The 15,786-nt window shown below is 40.4% G+C and overlaps 1 protein-coding gene across 1 annotated transcript in view; it reads right to left on the reverse strand.

Moving 5' to 3' along the window:
* cdh8 (cadherin 8) overlaps positions 1-15,786 on the reverse strand; it is a 157,321-nt gene that overhangs the window by 3,059 nt on the left and 138,476 nt on the right. Inside the window, exons 7-9 of the mRNA XM_068311272.1 lie at positions 5,099-5,235; positions 2,565-2,686; positions 1,755-1,872 (exon numbers count right to left, since the gene is read on the reverse strand). Of these exons, the coding sequence (XP_068167373.1) occupies positions 1,755-1,872; positions 2,565-2,686; positions 5,099-5,235 (377 nt within the window). The remainder of the gene's footprint in view (positions 1-1,754; positions 1,873-2,564; positions 2,687-5,098; positions 5,236-15,786) is intronic.

Consider the following 15,786-nt stretch of genomic DNA (forward strand, 5'->3'; position numbering starts at 1 on the left):
ATTGGTTAGGCATACCTTTCTTTTATTCTAAGGGCCATTTCAATGGCTGCTATAAGGTTGACGGAAAGGGACAGTTGGGCTGTAATGAAAGTAAATGTGGCCTAAATGCTAAAAATAAATTTCTCCCTTCTAGGTACAAATCATAGACCACAGGTTGCAGCAGTGAAAAAAGAAACATCCATTGTTGCCACACATAATGATCATTGTATAACACTTCAGCGTAAAATATGATAGAGCATTGGCATCAGGAGCAAGGAATAATAAAGTGGTCATAAAAGTAGAGCTCACACCAGCTAAAATTAGTAGCTGTATTAAGTTAAGCAAGGCTGTATTTTCTCGAATTTTACATTTATATATATTTTATTTTTTTTATTTTTTTTGGGGGGGGGGCATAATTAAGAGTTAAGGTTTGGGGAGATTTTTTTTTTTTTTTTTTTTGTGGGGCAGGATGATAAATGTATGTCTATTTAAATTAGTGAAATCTTCCCTGTCACAGATCTCCCTCCTGATGAATCTGTATTGCTTTCATATCACCAGTCAGAGCCATTTTCCACAGTGTGGACAACCATAACCTCTTCACTGTTCAATCCCTACAATTAGACTCATCATCACAAACAAAAGCGACACACAGAGGCCCAGGAGAGACTGACACTCTTCACTGAAGTGTCTCCCACAGCTGCCAATTCACATGGAAATAGTCATTGAAGTGCTGGGAGATGACGGTCTCTTGTCTCTGTTCAGAATTAGCAGTAGCATAGCCAAGTGTTTGGTGGAGTATGTAAAACATAGAGCTGAACTGCAAGATGTTTCAGTTTTGTTTCAGGGAGTGATAAAATTACAGAACATGAAGAGCAGTGCTTAGAGTGCTGGAACAGTTCAGGTGAGGTTTGCATCATCTTCAGAAACTATAAAAACTAACAAATCGTCTCTAAACAGATTGACATCATGCAGGAATGATAGATAAAAAAGTCATTCCTTTTTACTTTTCTTTTTGTAATGTGATTTTTTACCAGGATGCAAAACAAAAAAGGGTTAATGCTATAATAATTAAGAATAATGTCATTTTCACAATGCAAATCTAATTTTCTTCTCTACAAATGTACCTGACTTAAAAGAAGAATATTTGATTTTTGTCATAAGGTGGCTGGTCCATGGGATGATTACTTTTTTTATGGAATCTTTAGTTCATTGGTGAGAGGTTGCACTGTTAGCCTACAGCCTTTGCATTGCAACAGAAGGCTCATACCATATGACTCTTTTTTTCTTTGGTTTTGTTTTGTTTTTTTGTTTTTTGTTTTGCCTCAAGGTGAAAGCATTACACAATGACATCAGAAATACAGACTATTCTGAGCCATAGAGGGAATTTAGGAAGAGGAGAATGGAATGATGTTAGACAACACTGGCAAATAAACCAGTCAGAGTAGTTAGAGTAGTTTGCAAATAAATTTAGTGCCATCTGCCATGTGGCAACAGCTCTTACAATGTCACTCTACATTCAGCTGCAAGACTACCAGGAATTTCTTTTTTTTATCCAATTCATTTAATTTCCTTCAAAAACCACTGGGGAGTAGAAGAAGCTGGTGTCCAGAAAATTCCATATCTGCTAATTGTGAGCTAGACTGATCAACGAGATTTCATCTAAAGTGTGGTTAAAATGATGAAGGGTGACAGATTTGACTGGAAAGCTATTGCAAAAATGCTGAAGCACTTCAATAATTCTGCCACAAATCAGTTCAATTTATTTTGGTTCTCACCTTGGTTGTTTTTGATGGTAAAATTGGGGTTGTTGGCAATCTCTGGAAGTAGACGATAGTCAAAATAGTGGCCCTGGGTCGGGTCATCTTTGTCCACAGCGCTGACAGTTTGGATAACCTGTGTGGAAGCAGATAGATGAGAAGATACAGAGTATAGCTGGAAGCCATCAGAGGGAGCCTATTTATTACTATGTTTTTTGCCACCACAGATTGTCTCATTCTAATATTGGCTGGATGAAATTCCCCATTCTTTCTGGGATTTTGAGATTATTATCAATAAGGTCCTGTCTAGTCTGGCACACATTCAGGCTCCTGGCTCTATCTGTTAATCTGTCATCATAGGTGTTATCATGCTGTATGTCTGTGTAATTGATTGTAAATTAAAATTCAGGTCCTGCTGGACAGTTTTTGTCAGCTCCCCTTTCCCCACTCCTTTCAATAAAGCTTCCTATTGTGCATATGCAGGTCTTCTGAATGAGGGCGATTGATGAGAATGTTAACTATATGTCCAGAATTGTTGGCAGGGGGAAGCATTATGCCATCTGGATGAAGGTATGAAAGACATTCTTGAATTATGAGCATTCTGATCAATCCTGATTGCTCTCATTTCCGTTTTGCTTCATGCACACTGTGTCATGAGCTGTTGAGTGAAAAAAAGAGCATACTCCAGCCTCTATAGTTTCAAAGTGAAGTAAACAGGCTATAATTCACTGTGGCCAAACATTACAGAGGGGAAGAGAGAACAAGAAAGGACAGGAAAGAGCAGTAGACAGATCACTGGATTGATGAATGAGTCATTTCTTTGCTTACCTGTCCTGGTTTTCCATTTTCACAAAGAAAGGCCTCGTATTCTGTGGCAAATTCAGGGGCATTGTCATTAATGTCCATTACTCTGATGGTCACAATTGCCCGCGATATCTGACTGTGGTTTCCTAATATACAGAAGGGAAATCAAAAACCAAAGAGACAAGAGGACATTAACAAGGGAGAACAAATGGAAAACAGGTGAGAGAAAAAAGGTTACACGTGGAATCCCAGGTAAACTGTATGACCTAGTTTTAATTTCCTTCTTTTACATTTTTATTTCTGCCTTCATTTCCTGTGTTGATGGCAGACAGATAATGATAAGCCACATCAATCTACATATCACTTGGTATCAGTGATGCAAAGTGGGATTTGAAGCTATGGAGAATTAAAAAAAAAAAAAACAATCTTATTCAAAATGCTTTTGGAAATTCACAGTAGAGCATAATGTTTAAAACATGAGGGTTAAAATATGCATATTAATTGACTCATTGGTAACTGACGTCTGAAAAGACAATACAAGGCAGTATAATTAGATTAGATTTTGATTAGAATAATTCATTGTTGGTAATTGACCATCCCTTTTGAGAGCCCCCGTTAAGGGTTGTGTTTATTAATCAGTCATGCAAATGCCAACTTTAAAAGCAATTACCTCCTCATGTAGGTGCAAGATGACTGTGCCACTGTTTCCAATGGCATGGGAGTTTATTTTATTTTACTGTTTCATTTATTTCTTAAGGGACAAAAAAAAAGATTTTCAAAGTACTGATATTGCCGCATTTAACAGTCAATGATAAAGTAATGACTTCCATGTGTGAGAGAAAATTTCTGTCCAAAATAATAATAAAAAAAATCCTATTATTACTATCAGTATCAATTCATGCATTTACTTATTTAATAGTTTAAATATGAAGATGTGTGGTGATTGTTTGTGTATAAAGAACATATTTCTGGATAGTATAGTTGTAAAGTATGTTCAGACACTTCCACCTATTCCATTGCGACAACTTGATAATGTACTGATAGGACAAACACAAAGAACACAGGCAGGAAATAATATATCAACTTTCTCAGAGCATCACAATATACTGTACCGACTGTTACTCCCCTGTATCATGATACATATTTCACATTCTTGCCAGTGAACTACCCTGATTCAAAGAGGTTTTAGGCCAATATGCAACTTTTGCTGACTTATGATGACAAGAAAAAAACAAATAACAAAGAGTGGATAAATTATCTATTGAATAGAAATGCCTTAGGTTTACCCTACAGACAAATACCTGTGGTCTTTTTTGTTAATATTGTTTTCAAGTTGATGTAATCACAGAATGCAGGCCAGAGAGACAGACCAAGAGTTGTCTTGAAAAAGAGCTAAATGGTGAGGAGCATTGGCATTGACAGTTTGATAGACATTGATAGATGGATTTGGGCAGAAGGAGACAGGCCCCCTCCTCCTACAAAAGTGACTTTCCTCCAGCAGCAGACAGAGAATAGAATCTGATTAGTTAGATGTCAACTGGTGCGAGGTAGCAGAATGCACCTCTTTTTGGGTGGCAATTGGCATCAGGCTAGTACAGGGAACACGTATTCCTCTTCACACTAGAAAAGACACCAGTTTCTCTTCTCCATTTATTAAGAACAGCAAAACTGCTATATTTATTTTGGCAAATTTCTGTTAGATGTTCTCGGAGATCCTACTATCTTGAAACACAGTTATTTAGCCAAGAGGCATTAAAATGATTTTAAATGTATGAGTTCAAGAAATGACAAGGCAACCAGCTTATCAAGTTAGACACATTCCCTTCCTCCAATGGGCTGCTACAATGGTGGGATTAGTCTGTGCTGCATGGCCAAAACATCATGACAGCACTTGGGTTTTCATTTATTTTGACAATTAATGTTTGTTTACTTTGATTAAAAGAAAGAGACAGATAAAGAGAAGGCGATAGGGTAGAAAGGACAGCAGGAAAAAGTTACAAGCTGTGTCAGTTTCTATTCAAATAGCTTTAAGGGGTACATTAAACTTTATCACAACGTACAGCTTCTCTGAAACAATCTGTATGCAAATAAAGCTTTACATATGGTTAGAGCTGTTTGTAGCTCTGGCGGCAAGATTTTCCATGTAGTCAGTGAGTTTAGCAGTTTGCAGATGTTCTTTAATCTGTAATGGATGCTGGCATTGGAGCAATCCACTGTGGAGCATGTCTTTAAAACTGTTTATTTGATACACTTAATGTTCTTGCACTTCCACAAATTGGCTACTGAGCTGTTTCATTCAATCAAAACTCAGCAAATCAGCGTATTTAATTCCTCTGTGGATTCAAACACTAATTGTTTGTGCCATATTTCCAACAGTGATCAAAAACATTGGTTTACAAACTGTTCCACTGTTGAACAAAGGATTTTTTTTTAGCAGATCAGTGGTTTTCTTGACTGAGACAACCCATAAAGTACCTCAGAAGAAGAAGTGTTTGTACATGCCTCCCAGCAGTTCTCAGATTGTCAAACTCTGAACAGAGGCAGGAAAGGTTACTTACTGACTTCTGTGGCAGTTACTGTGATGTTGTGCCACATGTCTGTCTCCCGGTCCAGTGGCTTGGCCAGCGTGATCTTGCCATCGTCCACGTTGATGTCGAACTGCCTCTCAAGGTCTGTGTGTCGATCAATGAAGTACCTGTCAGGAGAATACATCATCAGAAATTTGAGGTAAAAACATTCTTGACCATTTGAGTTTTGTGGCTGAGGCTAATCCATCAAGAAAAACCTGTAGATAATTGCATAAAAATTAAAAACAGCTGAAAATCAATGATCAGCATAGGATTAAATAAGAATTATGTGCAGGAGGGGCACTAAAGAATAATAAGGTCTGAGAGGCACTCTACCCCAATCACGTCACATCTCTCTAAAGAAAAAAAAAAGATCGTGATTACATATTATGTCACAGTGAAAGACATAGTTAACTATCAGTTCCCAAAGGCTTTGCGTCAATGGGTTAGGATCGTGTTGTGTGTGTGTGTGTGTGGGAGGGGGTTGACGGAGGAGGGGGGGGGGGTTAAGCCTTCTGTGTGTGACCTTGTTAAATCAAAATCAAACCTTTATATTTCCCTACACCATGGCTCACTTTTAGGTCCTGGTCAAATTTTTAATGTGCCGTACAGTATTTCAAAAGATGCATTTGTAAAATTATCCTATCCTATTCCCTCAATGACCTTGCCTTTGACACACTGACTGTCTGCATCTTATAAATACAATGACAAGATGTAAATTAAATAAATAAATAAAAAACAAAACAGCTGGTGTGAAATCAAAATGCACATAAAAGAGACATTTCTAATGCCACTAGAAGCTATGAAATTGCTCTTTCATGTTGTGACACACAGAGAGTCAGTTCTTGAGAGAAGCCCACATAAAATGAGCTAAGAAAGGATCTGTCATTATGGGTCATCTTTGGTTTCACACATTCAAATCGCCATTAAATGTAACTGTCATAAACATCCTACTCGCCCAAAGCACAAGGCTGTGGTGATTCACATGAGCTAATTATGCCATGCAGCCTGCTGCACATGAGTTTACGTGCCTCTAGGATAAACTGCCCCTGTTTCCTTCTCTCATGCTTTCATTATTTCCTTCATTATTTCCTACAAATAATCATAAATAATCATTTGTGAGCAGCAGTATGGTTTCTTGCCAAATTTGTGAGCAGAAGTATGGTTTCTTGCTAAAAAAGAGTACAGTATTTTCCGCACCTAGAAGCCTATATTTTTCTCATAAACCCGCAGTGCGCCTTATAATCCGATGTGCCTTATATATGGATTAATATTCATATTAAGGTTGGTTAAAAACATGATCCCTGAAAAATAGCCAGCAGTCTGGCCGGCAGTCATGCTGCATTGCGCCACCAGGGGCACCTTCATAAGGCACTCGGGCCTACGCCCCCTAACAACGGTAGTGAAGGGGCATCATGGAAGTGCCGCTCTCACTAACCTGCTGTCTGACGGCAGAGCAGCCTGCGGAGAGCACTGGTGCTTGGTTATGGTAACGTAGCAAAACATAAGGAACTTTCAACAATTCCATTAATTAAGTTTGACTGACTGATTGATCTCAGTATTTCTCAACTACTGTGTCGCTGGCAATAACCCACTTTAAACTTAATTGGTCTAAAAAATGCCATTGCCGAGTGTCAGGGCTGTAATCTGGTATCTAGTGACGGTCCATTCTATTAGTCTGCGAAAACACATGGAGAAACTGGCATAAAGGTGAATGAAAGACCCTCAAAAGCTGAGTCACTGCTAGACAAAGGTGTGTGGTGTGCTGTAATTGATTTGCAAATGTAGTCGATACTTGAAACAACACGCGCGGGGGGGGGGGGGGGGCATTTCGGCTTGTGTATTCTGTCTGGCAGCGACGTGCTGTGAGATTCACGGCAGTGAGACGCCGATGTTACAAAGTCAGTTGTCTGAGTAAACCAGGCTCGCATTTGCCAGTAAATTAGCAGCCGGACATTAAAAAAATGGTTAAAAAATTGTTTAGGACACACAGCAGCAAAGGGCGGCACGGTGGCGCAGTGGTTAGCGCTGCTGCCTCACATCACGGCGGACCCGGATTCAAGTCCCGCTCTGTGCGGTGTTCGCATGCTCTCCTCGTGTCTGCGTGGGTTCTCTCCGGGTTCTCCGGCTTCCTCCCACCTCCAAAAGCATGCGCTTCAGGTTAATTGGCCGGTCCCAAATTGACCATAGGAGTGAGTGTGTGTGTGAATGCTTGTTTGTTTCTGTGTGGCTCCGCGGTACACTGGCGTCGTGCCCGGAGTGACCCCCGCCTCACGCCCGTGAGACTGCCAGGATAGGCACTGGCTACCCCGCGACCTGCGTTAGCGGATTAAGCGGGTTGGAAAATGAATGAATGAAAAACACAGCAGCAAATAGCTGTGCCTCACCTCCGACTGGACTACCGATTGATCGAAACAATATTTAATTAATAAACGAAGACGAACGTCGGAGCTTAAATATCTGTTTCGAACTTCAGATCAGGAAATAATCTGCCCTGCTCTTACTGAGTGGTCCACTTGTAATGAATTTAACCAGTTTTTAATGTCAGGTTTTTCTAATATGACGTATTTTGCCAGGCAGAGTGGCAAATACACCACTTTGTCCGGCTCCTACAACTGACTTTTCCATCGGTGCCTCACCGCCGGGAACCTCACCACACGTCACTGAGAGCTATAGAAATAAAATCTGATTTGACTATGTTTATTAGATAATTTTGTACTACAGTATTTTTTAGTACCTTTATCATTAAATCTTAGCAGCTAAGGGGAAAAACCCATGCGTGTTGATTTCTTTCCAAGATGGCAAAGTGATCAGGTTTCCTTGATGAGGCTCAGAATGGCCTCAGTGAAATAACAAAAGGGACGTTCACAGCTGATCAAAGGTACTCACAGTCATGAATTATCTATCTAGTGGACGGATAGCGCAACTACAGTCACTAGTTTTTTTAATCTATTTTAGTGTCTCTTATAATCCGGTGCGCCTTATAAAATAAATAATTCATTAAAGGTGCGCCTTATAATCCAGTGCGCCTTATAGTGCAGAACATACTGTACTACAGATGCAGTATTTGCTTTGAGGATGTTGATAGAGAAGACCAGAGGGAGATGCATTGTGCTTTTGTAGATCTGGAGAAAGTTTATGACAGGGTGCCCTGAGAGGAACTGTGGTATTGTATGGCAGTGGCAGAGAAGTGTGTTAGAGCAGTGCAGGACATGTATGAGGACTGTAAGACAGTGCTGAGGTGTGCTGTAGGTGTAACAAAGGAGTTCAAGGTGGAGGTGAGACTGCATCAGGGATCAGCTCCGAGCCCTTCTTGTTTGCTGTGGTGATGGACAGGCTGACAGATGAGGTTACACAGGAATCTCCATGGACTATGATGTTTGCAGATGACATTGTGATCTTTAGTGAGAGCAAGGAAAAGGTGGAGCAGAAGCTAGAGAGGAGGAGGTTTTTCCTGGAGAGGAGAGGAATGAAGGTTAGCCGCAGTAAGACAGAGTACATGTGTGTGAATGAGAGGGACCCAAGTGGAAGAGTGAGGTTACAGGGAGAAGAGATCAAGAGGGTGGAAAATTTTAAGTACTTGGGGTCAACAGTCCAGAGCAATGGAGTGTGGAAAAGAGGTGAAGAAGTGTGTACAGGTAGGATGGAACAGGTGGACAAAAGTGTCAGGTGTGATGTGTGACAGAAGAGTTTCAGCTAAAATGAAAAGAAAGGTGTACAAAACTGGTGAGACCAGCAATGTTGGTTGATCTAGAGACAGTGTCACTGAGGAAAAGTCAGGAGACAGAGCTGGAGGTTGCAGAGATGAAGATGCTGAGGTTCTCTTTTGGAGAGACCAGGATGGATAGGATTGCGAATGAGTCCATCAGAGGGACAGAACGTTAGAGGTTTTGAAAATAAAGTCAGAGAGACCAGAATGAGATCGTTTGGACATGTTGACAGTAGATATAGTGCATATATTATTAGAAGGATGCTGAGTTTTGAATTGCCAGACAGGAGGCCTAGAGGAAGACCAAAAAGGAGGTTTATGGATGCAGTGAAAGAGAACATGAAGGTAGTTGGTGTGAGAAAGGAGGCTGCAGAAGACAGGGTTGGATGGTGGCAACTGATTTGCTGTGGCGACCCCTGAAAAGAGAAGCTGAAAGGAAAAGAAGAATACTTAAAAATAATCCAAAAAAGTATGTTTTCTTTTTCATCAAGCTGGATCTTATGCTGTTCTTAATCCAGTTTCCTTAACCAGTCCTTTGTGGATCTTTTCCCACAAGGACGTTACTCAACCATCATAAACCCTGCACATATTTAATCCCCCAAACCTTGAGATTTATATCATCTTGCAGTAGGCTTGCTCACACCTATCTGTCCATACCTGTTGGCAGGAGCCTCACAGTGTTTATATAGAAGAGGAGGAAGAGAGAGGAACAGAAGGAAAAATAGAGAAAGACAGAACATAAAATTATTAACAGAACAGAAAATTAATAACAGCAATATTTAATATGAAAGACATTTCTGCTTAGAAGAATAATAGAAATGAAATAAATAAATAAAACACTGGCCCAGATTCCAATTGTTGGGGAGATGTACTGAGCTGTGACATTTCCATTTTTGAGATGAAATGGTGTAAAATCCTCCAGACGATGGGCTGGGAGAGATCCGTGAGGACCCCCACCCCCCTCTCTCTTTCGCTGTTGCCCTGCAGACGCAGAGCACTTTCAAGACAGACAGACAGCAGTGAGCCACCTGGGAGAAGCCTCTCTCCTGCAGACTGAGTGGATCCCAGTCAAACTCTGACAGCCTCACGTGGAAGCGAGGAGACAGACCCTGAAATGTTCTGCCACCTGTCACTCAAACTGACAACGTGATGTGAAAAGAATTAAAAGCAAATAAAAAATTATATCCAGCATTATACGTGCATGGTTTCCCTGAGTGTGCTGTGCATATGTGCGTCAGTGTGTGGTTGTGTGTGTGTGTGTGTGTCTGTGTGTGTGTGTGTGTGTGTGTGTGTATGTGTGTGTGTGCATGTGTGCATATATTTGTGTGAGTGTATTGTCTGCAGTTTTGCTATACTTGTCACAAGCCTTAAAATGACATGGGACAGTCAAACATCACAGAGGCTGGGCCAAATCTTTCAAACCGGCAAAGCATTTTTACAACTGATGCAGCAGACAGACATCTTCAGCATCAATATGAATTACACTGCAAAAAATCTCTGTAGAATTAACCGTTAATCCCTGTAAAATTTGTGACAAATACAAACTGTAGATAGAGAAACAATAAAGCCATGTGTAATGTACACTGATATGTTGTAAATCTACACACAAAATCTAACTAAATTTGACAGAAAGAAAAAAAAAACATTTTTTTTTTTGAAAATTTACGAATTACTGTTGTTTTAACATTGATGGACAGAAAGCCTCACAGTATTTTTCAAATTACATCAGAGCACCGTTTGAATTCACACTAATATAATGTAAAACTGGCAACCAAATACAACTGTTAATTTAACAATAGCAATATGTTAAATAAATAATATTTTTTGATAGAATTTACAAATTAGTGTGGTATAACACAGATAAACTGTACAAAACAATTACAATATGGTTAAATTTAATCACAACAGTGTTGGACTCCACATTGAAATGCTGTAAAACCAAATACAACTGTTGATTTGACAATAAGATGTTATAATTATATTTTAGGGAATAATTTACAAAATATAGTTTAAACAGATAAATTGACTTGTCTTGTCTTTAATCGACCTTGAGCAGGAGGGAATTGAAAACATACTACAGAATAAAAATTTAAATGGCTGAGAGAATTAAAAATGCATATGGAACAAGAGCTGTTGTCTCATGTGGTCACTATTACATTTTTGCTGGTATGTGACTGTGATTCTGGGGTTATTTCTGGCTGTCCAGTATTTGAAATTCAAACTGGATGAGACCATTTCTCACTCACTGACTTCTTCTTCTTTTCCTTTCGGCTTTTCCCTTCAGGGGTCGCCACAGCGAATCAATTGCCTCAATCTAGCCCTGTCCTTTGAATCCTCTTCTCTCACACCAACTACCTTCATGTCCTCTTTCACTACATCCATAGACTTCCTCTTTGGTCTTCCTCTAGGCCTCCTGCCTGGCAGTTTAAAACTCAGCATCCTTCTACCAATATATGCACTCTCCTCTGGACATGTCCAAACCATCTCAGTCTGGTCTCTCTGTTTTTATCTCCAAAACCTCTAACATGTGCTGTCCCTCTGATGTACTCATTCCTGATTCTATCTATTCTGGTCACTCCCAAAGAGAACCTCATCATCTTTATCTGTGCTACCTCCAGCTCTGTCTCCTGTCTTTTCCTCAGTGACACTGTCTCTAGACCAAACAACATTCCTGGTCTCACCACAGTTTAGTACACCTTTCCTTTCATTTTAGCTGAAACTCTTCTATCACACATCACACTTGATACTTTTCTCCACCTGTTCCATCCTACCTGTACACACTTCTTCCCCTCTTTTCCACACTCTCCATTGCTCTGGATTGTTGACCCTAAGTACTTAAAATCCTCCACCTTCTTGATCTCTTCTCCCTGTAACCTCACTCCAGTTGGGTCTCTCTCATTCACACATATGTACTCTGTCTTACTGTGGCTAATCTTCATTCCTCTCCTCTCCAGGAAAAACCTCCACCTCTCTAGCTTCTCCCCCACCTTTTCCTTGCTCTCACTACAGATCACAATGTCATCTGCAAACATCATAGTCCATGGAGATTCCTGTGCACAGGAAACAAGAAGGGCCTCGGAGCTGATCCCTGATGCAGTCCCACCTCTACCTTGAGATACTGTTACACCTACAGCACACCTCAGCACTGTCTTACAGTCCTCATACATGTCCTGCACTGCTCTAACATACTTCTCTGTCACTCCAGACATCCTCATACAAAACCACAGTTCCCCTCTGGGCACCCTGTCATAAGCTTTCTCCAGATCTACAAAAGCACAATGCATCTCCCTCTGGCCTTCTCTGTACTTCTCTGTCAACATCCTCAAAGCAAATACTGCATCTGTAGTACTCTTTTTGGGCATGAAGCTATACTTCTGCTCACAAATGCTCACTTCTGCCCTTAGTCTTGCTTCAACTACTCTTTTCAATAAATTCATTGTATGGCTCATCAGCTTTATTCCTATGTAGTTGCCACAACTCTGCACATCTCCCTTGTTCTTAAAAATGAGCACTTCTCCTCCATTCCTCAGGCAACTTCTCACTATCTAAGATACGATTGAACAACCCCGTCAAAAACTCTATTGCCACCCCTCCTAAACGCTTCCATACCTCCACATATATATCATCAGGACTTAGTGCCTTTCCACTCTTCATCCTCTTCAATGTCCTCCTCACTTCATCCTGACTAATATTTGATACTTACTGGTCCACAACAGCCACCTCTTCTAACCTTTGTTCTTTCTCATTTTCCTTGTTCATCAACTCTTCAAAGTACTCTTCCTATCTTCCCATCACTCTACTGGCACCTGTCAGTAGACTTCCATCTTTATCCTTAATCACCCTAACCCATCTCTGTCTCTCTGTCTTGCCAACCTGTATAGATCAGTCTCCCCCTACTTACTGTCCAACCTAGCATGCATAATGTCATCAAAAGCCCCTTGTTTGGCCTTTGCTACCTCTACTTTCACCGTACGTTGCATCTCACTGTAACTGCTGTCTACTCTCCTCAATCCTCTCAGTGTCCCACTTCTTCTTAGCTAACCTCTTTCTCTGTGTACACTCCTGTGCCTCATCATTCCAGCACCAAGTCTCCTCATCTACTTTCCTTCCAGATGAAACACCAAGTATTCTCCTACCTCTCTCACTGATCACATTAGCTGTAGTTGTCCAGTCATCTGGAAGCACCTCCTGACCACACAGAACCTTATTTATTTCCCAAAAGTCTTGCAACACTCTTCCTTTTTCAGCTTTCACCAATTTGTCTTCTGATCTGCCTTTGTCCTCTTCATCTTCCACACCACCAGAGTCATCCTACACACCACCATCCTATGCTGTTAGTCTACACTCTCGCCTACCACTACTTTGCAGTCATTGATCTTCAGATTACACCATCTACACTGGATGTAGTCTACCTGTGTGCTCCTACCACCACTCTCAGAGGTCACCCTATGTTCCGGCCTATTCACTATAGCCATTTCCATCCTTTATGCAAAGTCAACCACCATCTGTCCTGCGTTCCTCTCCTGGATACCAAACCTGCCCATCACCTCCTCATCACTTCTGTTTCCTGCACCAACATGTCCATTGAAGTCTGCACAAATGACAACTATCTCACTTCTAGGTATGCTCTGCATCACGTCATCCAAGTCTAACCAGAATTTCTCCTTCTCCTCAGGCTCACATCCTACCTGTGGAGCATACCCACTAACAACATTGAACATCACACCTTTGATTTCTAGCTTTGGACTTATCACTCTATCTGACACTCTTTTTACCTCCAGGACATTCCTAACAAACTCCATGTTCAAGATAACTCCTACTCTATTTCTCTTCCTATCTACATCATGATAGAATAACTCTGCTCCGAAACTTCTGCCCTTTCTCCCTTTCCACTTGGTCTCCTGGACATGCAGTATGTCTACCTTCCTCCTCTCCATCATGTCAACCAACTCTCTACCTTTTCCTGTCATAGTTCCAACATTCAACGTCCCTACTCTCAGTCCTATACTCTTGGCGTTCCTCTTCTGTCTCTTCCTACGAACACACTTTTTTTCCTTTCCTTCAACCATCAGTAGTCCAATTTCCACCGGCATCCTGTAGGTAAACAGCACCGATGGTGGTCGTGGTTAATCTGAGCCTCGACTGATCCGGTATGGAAGTCACAGATTTGATTTGCATGTTTGATTTGGCAAAAGTTTTACGTCGGATGCCCTTCCTGACAAAACCCTCTGTATTTATCTGGGCTTGGGACCGAAACAATAAGACACTGGTTTGTGCCATCTTGCGGCTACATTGAATAAAACTGTATCCTATTTAATGTGTAAATCCTTACTTGCTATATCGTAGCCATATACTGTATTATAGGAAATTGATTTATGATCATTGATCCTTGCAGGGTTCAATAGAACAAAAAGAAATATAGATTACATGTTTATCCATGTCTATGTAATATAAATATACATATGTGTTTGTGTGAGTGGAGGATTAGGCCCAGTGGGAAATAAAACAAGGTCTATATTAGTAGATAAAATTTGGAATTCCGAAACGTCATCATAGCACCACCAGCTTCATTCTCATGTCTGCCTCATCATTGATGACATGTTGTTACTGAATGCCAGGTGCTGGAAAAAAGCAAACACTCTGTAAATTAAGAATGAGATGTGTGTGGTTTATTATTTTCTATAGTCTGAGCAACAAAGCTTGAAAAATTTCTTAGACAAAGAATTCTACTTTGTTCGGTGGCACTAGTTCAAAATATTCCCTGACTTGAGATCACTTTCTGGTTGGTTCCATTGCAAGCAATTCGAAAGCAAACCATCAGCAATCCAAACGCTAATCTTATCAATCCAGAAGATATTGACTTGATAAGCAGCGCACCATGCTGTTTTGTCCATTTTAACATATCTGGGGCTGGCAGGTGTTTCAAATCCCCGCCTACTGATCTGAACCACAAAACTGGTTCACCTGGTAAATGAAGCACTTGGGTGGAGTGTTTCTCCTGGTGAATGAAGCACTTGAGTGTTTTAGATGTGAATGAACCACTTGAGTGGTTCAGATGTCATCAGTCACATGGTTTTTCCATGTTTGAAGCAGGCTTTGAAGCAGTGGTTAAGAAAAAAACCCTACCGAGTCTGGGGTGTGGTTTGGAGTGCCATGGCAAAGTGGACATCACTAGTGAAAACATACGTATGTTGGTCAGGCAAGCTGATAATTAAACCTTAAACTTTGAATGTCAAGTTTCTGATAGCCTCTGTTAGTGACAAACATGCTTAGTTGTAATAATAAAGTCAAGCTAGGGTGAAGTAAGGGCACACTGAATCAGTCGTGTTGGTCAGGCTGTAGTGTCACTTTCTCTGTCAGCCAGTCACTATTGTCATCGTGTGGAAGCTGTGTTCCTGCGAGTTAATCAGTTAGCTTCTACCCTTATCCGTGTTAGCACTTCGCTATATGTTACTGTGAATTTACACCGTTCTGAAGTAGTGGTTTTTGAAAGATTTTGAAAAATGTTCACTACTTCAAGAGATGCGTGAGGAATTAAAAAATGAAAATGAACATATGCCAGACTTTGTGAAAGAGACATGAGATGTTTTAAACATATCTTTCAGCTGGGCCAGGCTGCAGCCACGTTCTGCAAGTCAAAAACAGTAGTACTTTGTATCCCAGCCTTTACACCGGTGCAATTAAAAGGTGCAATTAAACATGCAGTGAGAGTTTGTTTTTTGGGAACAAAATACCAGTGTTTCTACAGACATACAATACAAAGGTACATCATATAAAAAGGAGCAGCTCCTTGTGTCAAAAGTTTTGGATAAAGTTTTGGATAAATTCTCTTCTTATTCTTATTTTATCCAGAATTACACAGCTGTGTATTTTGAGGTGGATATACATGAAATTGTCTATCATCTAGATTACCATTTGTACTCAGTGAAAAAAAAGAGTATAAGGTTGCAATGTCATAATATTAATTACT

This window comes from Antennarius striatus, chromosome 1 (genome assembly GCF_040054535.1).
Source record: "Antennarius striatus isolate MH-2024 chromosome 1, ASM4005453v1, whole genome shotgun sequence".
In the NCBI taxonomy this organism is placed as follows: Eukaryota; Metazoa; Chordata; class Actinopteri; order Lophiiformes; family Antennariidae; genus Antennarius; species Antennarius striatus.